This window comes from Salvelinus alpinus, chromosome 13 (genome assembly GCF_045679555.1).
Source record: "Salvelinus alpinus chromosome 13, SLU_Salpinus.1, whole genome shotgun sequence".
Taxonomy (NCBI): domain Eukaryota; kingdom Metazoa; phylum Chordata; class Actinopteri; order Salmoniformes; family Salmonidae; genus Salvelinus; species Salvelinus alpinus.
This window is the reverse complement of record NC_092098.1, coordinates 12,714,347-12,732,305: the sequence shown is the minus strand read 5'-3', so window position 1 is coordinate 12,732,305 and position 17,959 is coordinate 12,714,347. Positions and strand designations below refer to the sequence as shown.

Below are 17,959 nucleotides of genomic sequence, written 5' to 3'. Positions count from 1 at the left end.
AAACATTTTTGGTTTGGAGGTAGTGTTGAGAATTGCCCACTTAAATACACCGGAAACATGTTGTTTTTGACCATCCACACCGTTTTTAAATATACATATTTTATTTGTTGTCAAATATATTACAAAAAGGCAACAATGAATTTACCAACTTAGTCAATGGTTTAAGATGGCCAACAGATTGTTGAATTCACTCCAATCAACCCCTTTGCAGTGACAAAGTCACTTTGTCTCTTGACACACCTAGAAGGATCGGTATGTCCCAACTGCAACATCAAACCGTTTGGGATTATTCAGTGTGCCTTCTCTGTCCAAAATAAAAATGTTATATAAAACTTTTGACCTTTCACCCTGAGGGGAATGAAAGTGGGAGACTCCTGTCTGTGAGCATAACAGGCCACCTGTGAAAGTAACTCTCCGTCCCTTGTTTGGTCCCAGGGGTGATTGTGTCGACACGGCGACCAAAATGCCGCAGCAATAGACGCGGGAGATGAGGTGGAGTCCTGGTGAAATTGAGGCGAAGAGAAAATCGAACGGTGCTCCCCTCCGTTCTATTGGCAAATGTCCAGTCACTCAAGAAGATGGATGAGCTTTGTTTGAGAATCTCCTATCAGAGAGACTTGAAAAGCTGCAATATTATACGTCTTACTGAAATGTGGCTGGATGATGACGCTATGCACGTAGTACTCAGTGGATTCTCCATGCAGCAGCAGGATCGTACAGCGGCTTCGGAGAAGTCGAAAGGAGGTAGAGTATGCTTTTCCATAAATAACAACTGGTGTGCTACTTCAAGTATGAAGGAAATGTCAAGCTTTTGTTCACCTGATATAGAACATCTCATGGTAAGCTGCAGACCCTTTTATCTACCAAGAGAGTTCTCATCCGTAATTATCACAGCTGTCTACATCCCGCTCCAAGCCAACACCACTCTTGCACTCAACGAACTGTGTGTTTTGCTAGTACAGACTGGGAAATGTTCCGGGATTCATCCGATTAGCATTGAGGAGTTTACCACAACAGTCACGACCTTCATCAATAAGTGAATAGAAGATGTCGTCCCCATAGTGACTATAAGAATGTATCTAAACTAAAAACCATGGATTACAGGCAATATCCGCACTGGGCTAAAGGCTCGAGCTACCCAAGATATGAATTACGGGGGAGCCAGGGGGGCTCAGCTCCCCTGAATGAGATGTTAGCTCCCCTAAATGAAACAAAAGTCCAACAATAATGCTTATTTAACCCTTCTTCTATATGAGTTTGAGTTTACTTATTCTTGCTCACAGATGAAACTGAAGAAATGCAGATTTGACATTACTAATAGTTGCAAAACACTCATTTAAAATACATAACACATAATATGTGACAAATAGAATATTGAACAATTGTAAACATTACAGGACATTTTTCAAGATGGAAAGAGATGTAAATATCAAAATGTGATTTAAAATATATATAATTTTTGGGAGAACCATTGAAGAGCTAGAGTTTTTATACAGTCTGACAGCAGTGGGTTGAGTGGTATTTTGCAGGCTGTTCATACGGGCAGTTATACAGGGCAGTTATACAGGGCAGTTAGTAGCTATTTCTCAGGAGCCTGGTGGTGCAGTTACCTCTTTTTTGGACGGAGCAGGTCATTCAGTGGACGGTCAAGAGTGTGCATGTCCTTCACTAGGTGCACTGCTGCCTGCTCTCGCATGCTCTGCAGTGACGGGAGCTGTGGTTGGACTGCTCTGCAGTGAGGGGAGCTGTGGTTAGACTGCTCTGCAGTGAGGGGAGCTGTGGTTGGACTGCTCCAACTCTGGAGATGATCCTCAAGGCCCTCCTCTGCACCCTGTCTAGTAGGGCCTGCTGCTTTTTACTGCATCCAACTAACAGAACTCCACCGTATTCCAGACAAGGCCTGACCAGTGTAGTATTGACTGTGACCAGATCTTCAGTGGGTAGGCCATTTCTGGCAAGAACAGTCAAAATGTGCAGGCGTTTTGAGGCCTTCCTCACTGACTGCTCCACATGTGTTTCACCACTAAGGTTAGAATCTAGATGAAAAGCAAGATACTTAGTTGTTGTTATCACTGGTACTTCCTGTCCTCCTAGGATTAGTGGTGCAGGTTGTGGATGGGCTCTAGGAAAACATATCCGAATTTCCACATACTTTTTCCCATTAAGGAGCATGTTGTTGGATGTGGCCCACTCTTCCAGCTGCTTTGCCTCCAAGCCCGTATAAATGTCCTCTTTGATGCTGGTTAATGGTATGGCTCAGGACAGCCCAACATCGTCTGCATACCCAGTATCCAGAGCGTCACTGAAGACAACTTTTCGGGTGGACATGTGAAGGAGAAACAGATATGATGAGACCATGCCCCCTTATAGCACACCAGAGGTGACCTCTGACCAAGGGCTAAAAGTGCCATTTGTCATCCCCCTCTGCCTTCTTCCGGTGGTGTAGCTGTGGAGTCAGGCTAGTAACCTTGGACACAGTTCAATGTCAGACAGATGTTGCAGGAGCTTTGTGTGATCTACTTGAGCAAAGGCTTTGGACATCAGCAAGTAACACCCTCACCATTGTTGTTTTTTTGGAGTCTGTAGCTGTCAGCAAGGAGTGTGTGGCTTTCACAAGGGCGGTAGTAGGGCTAGACTTTGGGAGGTAGGCATACTGATTTGTTCACTCAGATAAAACTGTTGGCATGAGGTTTTTGTTGATGAAGTTCTCCTGGATTTTTCCAAGGCCTGACGTTAGAGAGATGGGCCTCCAGTCACTCGTTGTACGTGGGTTTGACACTTTAGGTATGGGACACACATTGGCAATCTTCCAGGCAGCAGGAACAGTCCCCTGCCAGTAGGTGTTGACTATGTGTGTGATGACAGGGGCTAGATCTTCTGCTCTTTTAGTAGCCAGGCTGGAATGCCATCAGGCCCACACACTTTATGTGGGCTGAGTCTGGTCAGAGCTTGCTTTATCTGGCCAATGCTGCACAGCTCAACCTGCCTTGTAGGCACGGGCAGGGGGAAGATGGCAAGAGGTGTGGTGCTTGTCCATGCTTCATCAAAAAATACATTAAAAACATCAGCCACATCCTTGTCTTCAATTCCCTCCACCTGTATTCTCCCTCCTGATGTTTTCTTTCGTCCTCAGTCCTTAATAAAGTCCCATCATTCCGTAGCGTTTTTCTTCTTTAGGTCCTGGATTTCAGTTTTGTAGTAGTTTGTTTTTGCTTCTTTGATAAGCGTTTGCACTGTGTTTTTGTTATTTTATCCCGAAGCTCATCTGCGTGCGCGTCGTCCTCGCCAGAGTCTTGACCTGACTACAGTTCAGCGTCGGAACCGACTTCAGTGGGCAAATGCTCACCTTAGATGAAGAGCGCTCTTCATGGATGAATCCCGGTTTCAATTGTACTGGGCACATTGCAGTCAGGTCAAGACCCTGGTGAGGACAATGAGCACACAGATGAGCCGGTTTCTGACAGTTTGTGCAGAAATTATTCCTTTGTGCAAACCCACAGTTTCATCAGCTGTCCGGGTGGCTGGTCTCAGACGGTCCCACAGGTGAAGAAACCGGATGTGGAGGCCCTGGGTTGGCGTGGTTACACGTGGTCTGCTGTTGTAAGACCGGTTGGACATACCGCCAAATTCTCTAAAATGACGTTGGAGGCGACTTATGGTAGAGAAATTAACATTAAATTATCTGGCAACAGCTCTGGTGGACATTCCTGCAGTCAGCATGGCAACTGCACACTCCCTCAAACTTGAGACATCTGTGGCATTGTGCAGTTTTGTCACACAATACATTTTAGAGTGGCCTTTTATTGTTCCCAGCACAAGGTGCACCTGTGTAATGATCATGCTGTTTAATCAGCTTCTTGATATGCCACACCTGTCATGTGGATGGATTATCTTAGCGTATGAGAAATTCTCTCTAACAGGGATGAAAACAATTTGTCCACAATATTTGAGAGAAATAAGCTTTTGTGATGTTGGGGATCATTAATTTCAGCTCATGAAACATGGGACCAACACTTTACATGTTGCATTTACAATTTTGTTCAGTGTATATGTGCGTGTGTGTTTGTGTCTGGGTGTGAGTGAGTGCACGTGTGCTAAGGTGTGGAGAATCAGAGCAGGTGGTTAGTCGAGTTCAAGCGTTAAACAGTCTGATGGCTTGTAGATAGAGACTGTCTCTGTGCTTGTTGGTAGCAGACCTCATGCTCCTATACCATCTGCCCAACGATAAGGGAGAGAACAGCTTGTGGCTGGGGTGTGTGGGGTCCTTGATGATGCTGCGTGCCTTCGTTAGGCACCGTTTTAAGTAGATGTCCAGGATGGGTGGGAGCACGGTCCCAGTGATGTACCGAGCCATGTTCACTACCCGCTGGAGGGCCTTGCGGTCGTGGATAGACCATTTCCCGTACCAGGCCGTGACGCAACCGGTCAGGACGCTGAGGAACATCAAACTCGTGACTCTCTCTACTGCAGTCCTGTTGATGTGGATCGGGGCCTGTTCCCTCCTCTGCTTCCTGAAGTCAACAATCAATTCCTTTGTTTTGCTGACGTTGAAGAAGAGGTTGTTGTCATGACACCACAATGCCACTTCCCTTACTTCCTACCAATAGGCTGTCGCATCATTGTTGGTTATCAGGCCTACAACCGTGGTGTTGTAAGCGAACTTGATGATGGGGAGTTGGTGTCATGCAAAGCCCCACAGTCGTGGGTGAACAGGGAGTAGAGGACTGAGGACATGCTCCTGTGTTAAGAGTCAGCGTCGAGGAGGTGTTGTTGCCAATCCTACCAGCCTGTGGTCTGCTTGTCAGGAAGTCCAGGATCCAGCTGCAAAAAAAGTTGCAAAAATTACTTTGGTACCACGGGTAGAGTGAGGCTGCAGTAACCTACTGGCGGTGCCATTTAGCAAATGTAAAATTGTGAAAGCAAGATGTTTACATTCATGACATACAAACACAGTACACAGACACACAGCAAGATCTAAGTGAGCTTGATAAGTTTTTCTTTGTATTTCATTAAAGAGAGATAATACATCAAAAAAAGTTAAAAGAAATATTGGTCTATCAACACATTCTTTATCATTATCATTTTTTAAAGTAGTTATATTACAGTGAACTTTGATGACCCCATGTCAAAAAAAATCCCAGTAAAATTGTCTGGTGGGCTTTTTTTGAGATGTGTGCAACTAGTAGCTCATTAATCCAGTGTGATGACCATTGCATAGCACAAAAATGCCCAGATTAAGCCATTTTAAAATATGGGGTAAAATAATTGGTTATTCTATACTTCAGTGAACTTTGAGGGCATAAAACTAAAGTTTTACACAGACAAAATGGCTGGTAAACATATTTTGAGATGTAGGCCACGAGTAGATCATTAATCCAGTGTGATGACTATTGCATACCATAAAATGCCCAGATTACGCTAGTTTAAAGATGTGTTGTGACATGTGGCACTAGTAGATCAATAATTCATTGTCATCAACATTGCAAAGCATAACATGCCCATAGTACGCCAGCTACTAGATTGGACAAATACTTGTTTAGTGTATACAAGTGAACTTTTAGGGAACCTAATTATTTTTTAACAATGAAAATGGATAGGAAACATTTTGTGACATGTGCCACTAGTAAATCAACAATTAATTAACACGCTAATAGCATACCCTGCACACAAACATGTATATTTCTAAGGGGTATGCAGTAGGTTGATAACGATATCACCAAAGTATGCTGTATCTGATATTTCAAACAACATTCTCAACTAATGAGAAAACAGTCTTGGTGTTTTAATTTAATAGAATGAACAAGACTTACCAGCCTGTGTCTTCACTGACATTTTCAACCTCCCCCTGACCGAGTCTGTAATACCTACATGCTTCAAGCAGACCACCATGGTCCCTGTGCCCAAGGAAGTGAAGGTAACCTGCCTAAATGATTACTGCTCCGTGACACTCACGTTGGTAGCTATGAAGTGCTTTGAAAGGCTGGTCATGTCTCACATCAACAGCATCCTCCTGGACACCCTAGACCCACTCCGATTCGCATACCGCCCCAACAGATCCACAGATGACACAATCTCAACCTCACTCCACACTGCCCTTTCTCACCTGGACAAAATGAACACCTATGTGAAAATGCTGTTCATTGACTACAACTCAGCGTTCAACACTATAGTGCCCACGAAGCTCTTCACTAAGCTAAGGACTCTGGGACTCAACACCTCCCTCTGCAAATTTATCCTGGACTTCCTGACGGGCCGCCCCCAGGTGGTGAGAGTAGTCTGCCACACTGATCCTTAACACTGGGGCCCCACAGGGGTGTGTACTTAGTCCCCTCCTGTATTCCCTGTTCACCCATGACTGCGTGGCCAAACACGACTCCAACACCATCATTAAGTTTGCTGACAAAACAACAGCGGTAGGCCTGATCACCGACAACGATGAGATGGCCTATAGGGGGGAGTTCAAAGAACTGGCAGTGTGGTGCCAGGACAACAACCTCTCCCTCAATATGAGCAAGACAAAGGAGCTGATCGTGGACTACAGGAAAAGTTGGGCCGAACGGACCCCCATTAACATCGACGGGGCTGTAGTGGAGCGGGTCGAGAGTTTCAAGTTCCTTGGTGTCCACATCACCAACGAAGACAGTCATGAAGAGGGCACGACAAAACCTTTTCCCCCTCAGGAGACTGAAAATATTTGGCATGGTCCCCAGATCCTCAAAAGATTCTACAGCTGCACCATTGAGAGCATCCTGACCGGTTGCATCACCGCCTGGTATGGCAACTGCTCGGCATCTAACCGTAAGGTGCTACAGAGGGTAGTGCGAACGGCCCAGTACATCTCTGGGGCCACGCTTCCTGCCATCCAGGACCTATATAATAGGCAGTGTCAGAGGAAAGCCCATAAAATTGTCAGAGACTCCAGTCACCCAAGTTATAGACTGTTTTCTCTGCTACCGCATGGCAAGCGGTACCGGAGCGCCAAGTCTAGGACCAAAAGGCTCCTCAACAGCTTCTACTCCCAAGCCATTAGACTGCTGAACAATTCATAAAAATCACCACTGGACAATTTACTTTGATAACCACCCCCCCCCCCACTCTTGTACACTGCTGCTACTCGCTGTTTGTTTGTTACCCATGCATAGTCACTCTGCCCCCCACTGACTCGGTACCGATGCCCCCTGTACATAGCCTCCTTATTCTTATTGTGTTACTTTTTATTATAACTTTTTATTTTAGCCTACTTGGTAAATATTTTCTTCTTCTTGAATTGCAATGTTGGTTAAGGGCTTGTGAGTAAGCATTTCACGGTAAAGCCTACACTTGTTGTATTCGGCGCATGAAGCAAATAAAGTTTGATTTGACTTAACAACGCCAGCTTGGGGCTAATTTGAATGGGTGCCAATGGGGAGAGGCTATACCGACACGCCTGGTGCCCAAATTGATGACGTATGTCGCACAGTTGAGAGTCGAGTGGAGACGAATGGAGTTAGTTCAGTCAGTCGTCCGGGTGAGCCTCGTTTATGCTGGCAACAACAACAGCATGGCGCTAATTAAAACTTGTAAAAGAAAGTTATGTTTATTTCGATGGGAAAGGGAGAAGTAACTTGTAGTATTGTTCACCATCTGGATGTCACCGTTACATGCCAATTAGCTAATGTAATATCAAGCCGGTGTGGATGACAGGTGCAACGGTGTTGTAATTCCCACTGGGCAGTATTTGCTTCACCCGGGCAGCTGTATCACATGTCGCTAGCGGTAGATACGTGGCCAATTTGTTTCATCCCACTTGATTATACAGTGCCTTCAGAAAGTATTCAGACCCCTTGACTTTTTCCACATTTCTTACGTTACAGCCTTAATCTAAAATTGATTCAATTGTATTTTGTGAAAGTTCTGACGAAGGCATTGAGACCGATACGCAAAGCGTATTAAAATAGCAGTGATACTATCAAGAGCAGTTTCTTATTTTATCTACTAAAATGTAATACCTTTTTTTTTTTTTTTAAGCCTCACTGTGTGTGTATATATAAAGAAATCGTTCCGCCAGATCCTGGTTGCTAGAAATCGAATAGTTTGCCTAATTTCAGTTGATGTGACAAAACAAGTACGTAAAGTGTAGAGAATCAATCCCATAACCACAAATATTTCAGCTGTTTGAAGCTGGTGTACAAAACTGAAAATAAAAGATGCAAAAATGCACCTTAAGAACGGGAAGCATAGAAATAGTGCACAAAAACCTATCTACCGCTTCTTAGACTTGCGTCCAGTGAGAATGACAGATCTATAACTCACATGTACATTTGGTCGGGTCGCCCAAAAAGGTATACACGGCAGCTTTAAAATTTTCCAATAGAGTTTCCCCATCACCACTAAAGTAATATTCCCTCTCCCGCGCCAATAGCAGATTTTGAGGATTTGTTTAACATCCATACCACAGTAGGGGGGCGTGGCCACTGTGAAACGTCATTCCGTGAAAAACTCTGCTTGTCAGTCGCGTTCTGAGTTTCTGGTGTTGTGCGAGGCTGCGAGATCAAGCGGAACGACATTTCAGACGCTGATAGACAAAAGACCCAACCATGGTAACGTTACGTTTGTTTCAAATCGCTGTAATTTAGTTATCCTAAATATACACAGTAGCTGTATTGGGAACGGGTGCTTACTTGGCCCGTTAAACATGAAATTATGATTTTATTTCGCACCATAGTTTCACAATCGAGGAATATTGGCTGGATGGATAACTAACTAGGAGCACACATTTACGAACTGGCTTGTAACGTTAACTTCAATTACATTGTCATTCGTTGTCAGAGTTAAGTTGTTTTAACCTAGCCCCTCGGCATTTCATCTCTCAACCATGACTAATGCTGGCATGAACTAGTGCATGTTGGCGTCCTTGGTAGTAGCTAACGCGTCGCCACCTAAGCTACCTTGTTATTAACTGTTAGGCCTCTTATTAAACAGACGGCAAAAAAAATTTGGAAACTAACGTTACGCTATCCACTATTGGAATTGATAAGTATACCAGCTAACGTTACTATATTGCCTTTGAATTTAACAACGGTAATGTTATGTTAGAGCAAGACCGTGCCGTGTTGAAGCGTTAGCCTTACTAGTACCGGTGACTACCGCCTGTTCCAGCTGACCCCACCCTTACTGTAAGTACAAGGAAGTGTAACATAACCAACTATCAACCTGCCAATGTTAATAGAATATGGTGAAATACGTCTATGGACTTTGTTCAGTGGCGTCTATTATTCACTGCGTGTGTTCACTTAAACAATTTCAGTGATCATTGAGGGTTGGTTAGCCGCACAAACGAGCAAGCCATGGAACACTGCCACAATTTCCCTCTTACTTGACTTGCGCTTATAAAACCGCGCGCCAGTGTTTCTTCTCGTTCACAATGTCCCCGTATACATCTTGACGTATTTCATTACGCCGTACATCTTTAGTCTTGTCCCACTACCGAATGGACAATATTCGTTTTTTACATTTTTATAATTAACCCAATATAGGCCAGAGCCTGTCGTTTCCAGCGGGACTAAATTAATTATAGTGGGCAGAACAAACAAGGTGCCAAGCACGAGCTAGTGAGATCCTATTGGTTGCATATTTCTGTAAGGAAATGCCTGCTTAGTGAAGTGCACATGTGCAATAGCTAAATTCGCCCTTGCACTCCTAAACAATGCACTTTTTTAGGATCTTTGGCGAAGGGTGAAGTTTCCAAATGCAGTCCACTCTGTTTGTTACAGATTATAGTTTTGGAAACAGAAAACTGTATTGAGATCAAATGTTTAATGGATGACAAAATAAGCAGAACGTCGACCAAAACGCCATCTTCCCCCACTGCCGGCCACTGGGTTTCTCTTATCACCATATTTAGTAGTGAGTGAAAATACCAACCAGATGCTTCACATTTATACATCCAGTGAAATATCTCGCTCATTGTTCTATCTGTGAATCAAATCAAATTGGCATACGTGCTGAATACAACAGGTGTTTACTACACCTTATCGTGAAATGCTTACTTAAAAGCCCATAACCAACAATGCAGTTTTAAGAAAAGATTTACATAAGTAACATAATAAATGAACGATGAGGCTATATGTACTGATTCAATGTGTGGGGGTACAGGTTAGTCGAGGTAATTTATAAATGTAGGTATGGGTAAAGTGACTATGCATAGATAACAAATAGCAAGTAGCAGCAGTGTAAAAACAAAAGGGGGTGGGGTGTCAATGAAAATAGTCTGGTTGGCCGTTTGATTAATTGTTCACCAGTTTTGTGGCTTGGTGGTAGAAGCTGTTAAGGAGCCTTGTGGACCTGGACTTCACGACTCTCTTGATGTGTTTGGACCAAGATAGTTTGAGGACACCAAGGAAATTAAACTCTCGAGCCGCTCCGATTCTAGTTAGTTTTGCACGACTCCAGGATTTGAGTTGACTCCAACTCTTGTGGTTGGAGTCAACTCTAGTTGATAAGCCTATTCTTTGCCATGTTATAGCCATATTCAGACGGCTATTACTACACTTTGGTTTTGTAATGATTATCGAAGCTTGTGTGTTATTCACACATGACGATTCACACATGATTTGTTTTTCTAAAGTGCTCTCAGTAATTCTTACTTTTTTCAAATTTAATTGACTTATGATGGAAGCCTGTAGATTTTTATTGTAGACGCTAAGATATTTCAACGTCATGTCTAGACGATAATAGGCTTCACTGATAACTCGTGCTTGGCTGCCAAATGTATAGGTCTCCACATAATATTTACATTGAAGTGTGATCATAATCATTATTGTAGTGATCCATCTATGGTAGACGTCCTGCCTAATAACAATGCCCCACATCCTGCTGATTTGAGCTTTTGAACCGTATTTGCACTTGACTGTTTATAGATAAGAAACTGAACTTGCCATTTCCAGAAAGGTTAGCAAGGATGCTGCTTTGCGATCAATTGCCTAGGACAGGGCTCTCCATACCTGTTCGTGGAGAGCTACCATCCTGTAGGGTTTCACTCACACCCTAATCTAGCACATTTGATTTAATAATTAGCTGGTTGATAAGTTAAATCAGGTTAGTTACAACTGGGGTTAGAGCAAAAACTACAGAAAGGTAGCTCTCTAGGAACAGTGTTGGAGAGCCCTGACCTAAGACTTAAACAGCCAGCCAGGGTTTCATTAAAAGCTATAGGGTATACTTTTTATTGCACATTAGGCTTAATTTAACTGACACATTTGGCGATGTTCAACTTCAATTCACTGGCACTGACGTTTATTTTAGCCATACTCATTGATAAATGCAGATGACGGCGCTATAGCCTATGCCCACGGTTCTGACTCTCTGACTCGCCTTTAGTGAACTTGTGCAAGAAATTGCGAAATATAGCATTTCGATAGCCTACTGACGTAAACTCACCCCATTCCATACAAATGTGCGCAGCCGCAACATTCAAACGAGGCTGCAAAGAAAACTAAATGGGACTGTAGTGACTGTTGACTTAAAAATCGGGGGTGTGAACTAGGTTTCTATTCAAGCGTTGATCGACATGGTAATGGCTCTATAGTATTGGAGAATAGTTGGGAAAAAACGGACCCTCCGTTACATCGTGACGTGTCATGGCGTAACTTACAGCACGCATAAAGCAACTACTTCTGTCTTACAATCTCTCTCCACCAGGTGTAGCACTCTCATCGTTTAAAAACAAAAAATGGACAGTGACGGGGGTAAGGGGGGATACCGAGTCATATTTTGCGTCGTCACTGCAAGCGATCACGACTCAAAAAAACAGTTTACTTCTGAAGATCACTTTAGCACCGTCCTAAAAACCCGATTCAAATTCGACACAAACCTTCAAATAGGTATGTAATGACACATTATATAAACTCTTTATAGTGTTTTATTTACATTTTAGAGACGATAAGTTGGACAGATGGAGTGGGGAAAAAAGCAATTTTCCCACAACCCCTCTCCTTCTCACTATCACGCATTAGTTTCGCTTCTCCACCCGCCATTTTTAAAAAGACCCGACGGGGCTCATTGCCTGCTTGAATTATGCAGAAACAGGCAGCGTTTGGGTCATGTAATTAATCATGTTGGAAAGGGGAGAAATTGTGCTTTACAATGGTATTGACATTACAGTTGATCTGGAAGTATTGCATTTTTGGGGCGCTAATATAAGGGCAATTGTACGGACCAAGGCGATGTACGAGTTTACGTTACTTTTGATTACCAATGCCCAGTTCTGTGCCCCTCACATCTCTTTCCCTCGCTAGCTTGCTCTTTCTTTGCTGTGGAAGATGGAAGAGTTTGTTCTCGAAGTAAACTACGGAAAATAGTTGCCACAATTTCAGAAATACTGAATCTTAGATTCCGCTAGCAATTGACTCCTAAGCTTGACACCCAGAAATGGCAATTGACGGTCGAGGAATCTATTATTTTGTAGTAGACTCCCCACTGCTAATTGTAGTGTTGGTAACGCTAAATAGAGGAGAGCCTCTCGTTAGCCATTGCCTTTATTTTGGGAGATTGCAAAATATGGCCAGAATAAATATATTGTTTCAGATGATAATGAACCATGTTTTGTTTAATTACTTTTTCCTAAGTTTCGTTTAACTTTATAGCTGGGTAGATTGTAGAGCAACCCATTTTTGGTAAAACATTTTTTTACCTTTATTTAGCTAGGCAAGTCAGTTAAGAACATTCTTATTTACAATGACAGCCTGGCAAAAGGCCTCCTGTGTGGACGGGGGCTGGGATTAAACATGAAACATTTTATTAAATTAAAATAAGACAAAACACACAGACTTAAGACAATGACACAGCATGGCAGCAACACAACATGGCAGTAGCACATGGTACAAACATTATTGGGCACAGACAACAGCACAAAGGGCAAGAAGGTGGAGACAACAATACATCACGTGACGCAGCCACAACTGTCAGTAAGTGTCCATGATTGAGTCTTTGAATGAAGAGATTGAGAACTGTCCAGTTTGAGTGTTTGTTGCAGCTCGTTCCAGTCGCTAGCTGTAATAATTATCATAAAAAACAATTGTCTTTAAATCACAAACATTTTTAATAGAATTGGCTTAGCAGCCAATGTGTATTATTTTTAACATTACTATTAAAATAGTACTCACTTATAGGAATGGGTCATTGTTTGCAACCTACTGGTAGATGGGTGAATAAGAAGCAGACATTGAATATCCCTTTGAGCATGGTGAATTTATTAAATACACTTTGGGTGGTGGATCAATACACCCAGTCACTACAAAGATAGGCATCCTTCCTAACTCAGTTGCTGGAGTGGAAGGGAAATGCTCAGGGATTTCATCATGGAGACATTAAAACAGAGTTTAATGGCTGTGATGTGAGTGAACTGAGGATGGATCAACATTGTAGTTACTCCACAATACTAAACTAATAAAAATATTCCAAAACATGCATCCTGTTTTTGCAATAAGACACTAAAGTAAAACTGCATAAACTGTGGCAAAGAAATTCACTAAGTCCTTAAAACAAAATTTTATGTTTGCGGCAAATCATAGTGGTGGCTGCATCATGTTATGGGTATGCTTTTTATCGACAATGGAGTTTTTTTAGGATGCTTAGATATGGAATAGAGCTAAGCACAGGCAAAATCCTAAATGAAACCTGGTTGGCTGCTTTCCAACAGACACTGGGAGGAAAATTCACTTTTCAGCGGGTTAATAACCTAAAACACAAGGCCAAATATACACGAGTTGCTTACCAAGACATTGAATGTGGCTTACTTTTGACTTAATTTGTCTTGAAAATCTATTGCAAGACTGATCATCAACCAACTTGACAGAGCTTGAAGAGAAAAAAAAGAATGTGCAATATTGTACAATCCAGGTGTGCAAAGCTCTTAGACTCTTAGACCTTGAAAGACTCACAGCTGTAATTGCTGCCAAAGGTGATTGTAGCATGTATTGACTTAGGGGTGTGAATATTTATGTAAATGAGAATTCTGTATTTCATTTTCAATAGATTAGCAAAAATGTCTACTTATGTTTACATTTTGTAAATTATGGGGTATTGTGTGTAGATGGGTGGGGAAATGATTGACCTATTTTGAAACGGATGACAGTTGCTCAATCTTTTCTTGCACCTTAAAGTCAACTGATATGGACAGTGCAGGTGTAAGATGCTCAAATTAGCAGTGCAATGGCATAGTGATTTATGAAATTCATGGATTTCTTGGGTACATGATGCATTAAAGACAGTTTTTCTTGTTAGGCCTCTGGGGTGACAGTGACCGATGAAGTTATTACAGTCTTCAACGAGATGAAGGTGCGTAAGGCCCAGGCGAACGAGGACGAGAAGAAGAAGCGGAAGAAGGCGGTGCTGTTCTGCCTGAGCGAGGACAAGAAACACATCGTCCTTGAATCGGGTAAGGAGATCCTGACTGGCGACGTGGGTACCACCATCGCAGACCCCTACCTGCACTTTGTCAAGATGCTGCCCGCAGACGACTGTCGCTACGCCCTCTATGACGCCACATACGAGACCAAGGAGACCAAGAAAGAGGACCTGGTCTTCATCTTCTGGTGAGTGTCATCTGTTAAGCACTGGGTTTAAAAAGTCAGTTTGACTACAACGAGGAATACAGAACCTTGTGGTCATCTCGCCTGTTCTCTGTATCTCAGGGCCCCAGAAGGTGCTCCACTGAAGAGCAAAATGATCTACGCCAGCTCAAAGGATGCCATTAAAAAGAAATTCACAGGTGAGCGCTATGTTTTTAGTTTGAAAGAATCATAATACTGTCCAACCGCTGTGTGAGTGTCTAGGGTACTTATTTCATTTGTGGGGGGTTTTTTCTTCACATTTGACCACTTTGCTCAATTGTAGGTATCAAGCATGAATGGCAAGTTAACGGTTTGGAGGACATCAAAGATCGGCGAACCTTAGCAGAGAAGCTTGGAGGCTCGTCAGTGGTCACCCTTGAAGGTGGGCCTGTATAAATCCCGTCTCGGGTATGATCTGAGGCCTACAGGGAAAGGAAAAAAAACAGAATTTTAAATCCCGTGGGTATGGCTGTTCATTCCAGAATGATAACATAAGGAATTAGGTGAGGGGGTTTAGAGTACAAATTTGAGGGGGTTGGGGGTGGGGTGTTTTGTTGTGTGGAGAAAAATCAAGCATGCTGTTTCATGGTTTAAAATTGTGGTTATCATTCCACTTGTCACAATGAAGAACACAGACACGTCTTAAATGGCAATTTGTGATGAAGGATTATGACAAAATAGATGAAAGATTTGTCACCATTTATGAGATCAGGCAGATGAAAGAAACTAACGATCAAGCCTATGACCAACCCACTGGCTTAATTTATGCACTCTGTTCACACGTATCTGATGGTATTTCCTGTATTGCCAAATTAGTTATTCTTTAGCATGTCTAGCTAAATCTAGTTTTATTTTCCAGCATGCTTCCAGTAAAATTCCAAAACGTGACCTTATTCTATTAAGTTATTTCCAAAACCTTTGTACAAACAGTAAATGAGCTGTGTACAAAAAAATACATTCCTTATTTCATGATGAAATTTCAGAACAGCTTGAACAGGGATCACTTGACGGTTTAACAATATGGAGTCAGGGGTATGTAGTAGTGTGGGTGGCTCAAGTTGGAAGAAGCCTATGAGAGCAAGTAAAGTGTGGATGTAAATGTGGGTATTCTGTTTTTGTCTCCTGTCTAAATAAAGAAAATGCACTTACGTTTACTAACTGCTGCCTGTAACATGTTTTCTTTGCCTATTGTCCATTCTTGCCTAAGTTTTTACATTTTTCAACTGAGTCTATTTGGATGCATCAATATATTAGCAAATTATTAGTCTATTCATGGTGCATTTTTTTATTAATTGTTTACATTTAATATCCCACACAGCTCAGTGGGGGAGAAGTGTATAGGGCATGCAATTTTTGGCTAAATGGTATATCCCCACTAGTGATGGGCATTCTGGGTCTTTTCGGTGAGCTGTAGTCTTTGGCTCCATTCACGCAAAAGAGACCCATCCAGGGCCGTCTCCAGGCATAAGCGACATAAGAACTTATCCCAGATATTAAAGATGCCAGAGCGTGAGGACCGTTGTCCACCTGACCTCTCAAAAGCCTGGCAGGAGTGAGAGCCCTTGAAACCAGGGCAGTAGCATCAGCCCAATGTGACATACGCCAACTGACACTAAATTGACTGGCCATGTCGGAATATCCATACTAACGTACTACATATATAAACTGCATACTATTTACTCATCGCATACTGTTTAGTAAAAAGTGTGCCGCGGCTCTAAATTGAGTAGGTGGTGTTGAGTGCGGGGGGGATTTTTCGAATTCAGTAGACATGCATCGCATTAACGAGGCTGATAATGGCTCATTTCCAATTTTAATGCTTTCTCTAAACTCTGAAGAGGTATAGGCAAACTTTCACATTCAACCTATAACACAGTGGCCAATAGCCCATCTATTCTAATTTTCAAAAGGACTGAAGACAAACAGGCTCCATTTTGACACATTAGTGATACCGTAGTGCTATAACATATAAATTCAATCAAATAGCTTGATTAACATGACATCAGTAACGCAGCTGCGTCCCGAGTCCCCAGAGCTGACACATTCAGGAATCAAAAGATTGTTTACTATTTAATTTAAAAGCTCTGACGAAGGCTAAGAAAAAAACACTTATCAGTGACAAAGCAGAAATCCACTTAAAAAATACTTGTGTTATCGAGGATGTAGCCTGCGATGCGAATCTCTTTATCATTTTAAGAACAAAAACTACTTTGACAACATTTGAACTCCACCGCAGAAGCTTTGGGCATTTTCCCAATTAAGTAGCCTAGTTTTGTTAGGCTCTAGTTCTCTTCAAGTAGCCAATCGCCCACATCTTCCAATGCATTCTGGAAAAGTGTGCATCGAATTCTACTAGATAAAGAGGTGAAATTAGTTTAAAATCCTGGCATTTAAACCATACTCGATTTTCTAAATGTAGCATACTATTAAACATTCTATTTTGGCGTAATGAGAATGCGCCATACGTGATTGCATTGTTTCCCACTATTTGTTGATTTTGGTAGCGCATGCTCGTATCAAAGTTATCAGCTGTTGTCAAAGCTGAAATGAGTATGACATCTGGGCATTTATGGTATACATTTTTCAAAATGTTGCATACTATTAAACTTTCTTTTTTCGAATACTCAAACGGCCTATTTTGGATGCAAGTATGGGTATTCGGACACGGCCACTGACTCTAGCCAAACAATGTATTATTTTGTTATTGTTCATCTATCTCCGATAAGCTACCCAGGAAAGGGCTAAGATTTAGCCCATATTAATATATGTAGCCTTAGAAATAAGGTTAATGAAATCAGTAACTTGCTAACATTGGATAACATTCATATACTGGCCATCTCTGAAACTCACTTAGATAATTCCTTTGATCCAGCAGTAGCAATACAAGGATATAACATCTACAGAAAAGACAGGAATGTCAATGGGGGAGGTGTTGCTGTATATGTTCAGAGCCATTTTCCTGTGAATCTTAAGGGGGGATCTCCTGTCAAATGTTGAAGTGTTGTGGTTGCAAGTTCACCTGCCTCATCTAATGCCCCTTTTGGGAAGCTGCTGTAGGCCACCAAGTGCTAACACTCAGTATTTGGATAACACAGTTAGTGTGCAATGCTTGATAATGTGTGTGATGTTATAAGAGCTGTCTATTTTCTGGGTGACCTGAATATTTACTGGTTAGCATCATAGCACATTGGTAAAAGTCAGTGACAAACATTGAAGCTAAGCAGGGCTGGACATGTTTAAAACTCTGGATGGGAGACCAAAGGCATAGCTCCAGTTAAATCAAATGTCCAGTGGGAGGTGCTGTCCAGGCTTAACCATGGGAACTCATACATGAAAATGTACACTATATATACAAAAGTATGTGGACA

At 42.2% G+C, this 17,959-nt stretch overlaps 1 protein-coding gene across 1 annotated transcript; it reads left to right on the top strand.

Moving 5' to 3' along the window:
* The first annotated feature begins 8,424 nt into the window (after positions 1-8,424).
* LOC139537126 (cofilin-2-like) lies at positions 8,425-15,749 on the top strand. The gene is made up of 4 exons (XM_071338063.1): positions 8,425-8,579; positions 14,263-14,573; positions 14,673-14,749; positions 14,875-15,749. The coding sequence occupies exons 1-4, from the start codon at positions 8,577-8,579 to the stop codon at positions 14,985-14,987; spliced, it is 504 nt and encodes a 167-aa protein (XP_071194164.1). The 5' UTR covers positions 8,425-8,576; the 3' UTR covers positions 14,988-15,749.
* Positions 15,750-17,959: the final 2,210 nt, after the last annotated feature.

Excerpts from the sequence above, each read along its gene's own strand:
- LOC139537126 (XM_071338063.1), top strand. Across the intron at positions 14,574-14,672 it reads GACCTGGTCTTCATCTTCTG|GGCCCCAGAAGGTGCTCCAC; the intron begins GTGAGTGTCATC and ends TCTGTATCTCAG. Across the intron at positions 14,750-14,874 it reads CATTAAAAAGAAATTCACAG|GTATCAAGCATGAATGGCAA; the intron begins GTGAGCGCTATG and ends GCTCAATTGTAG.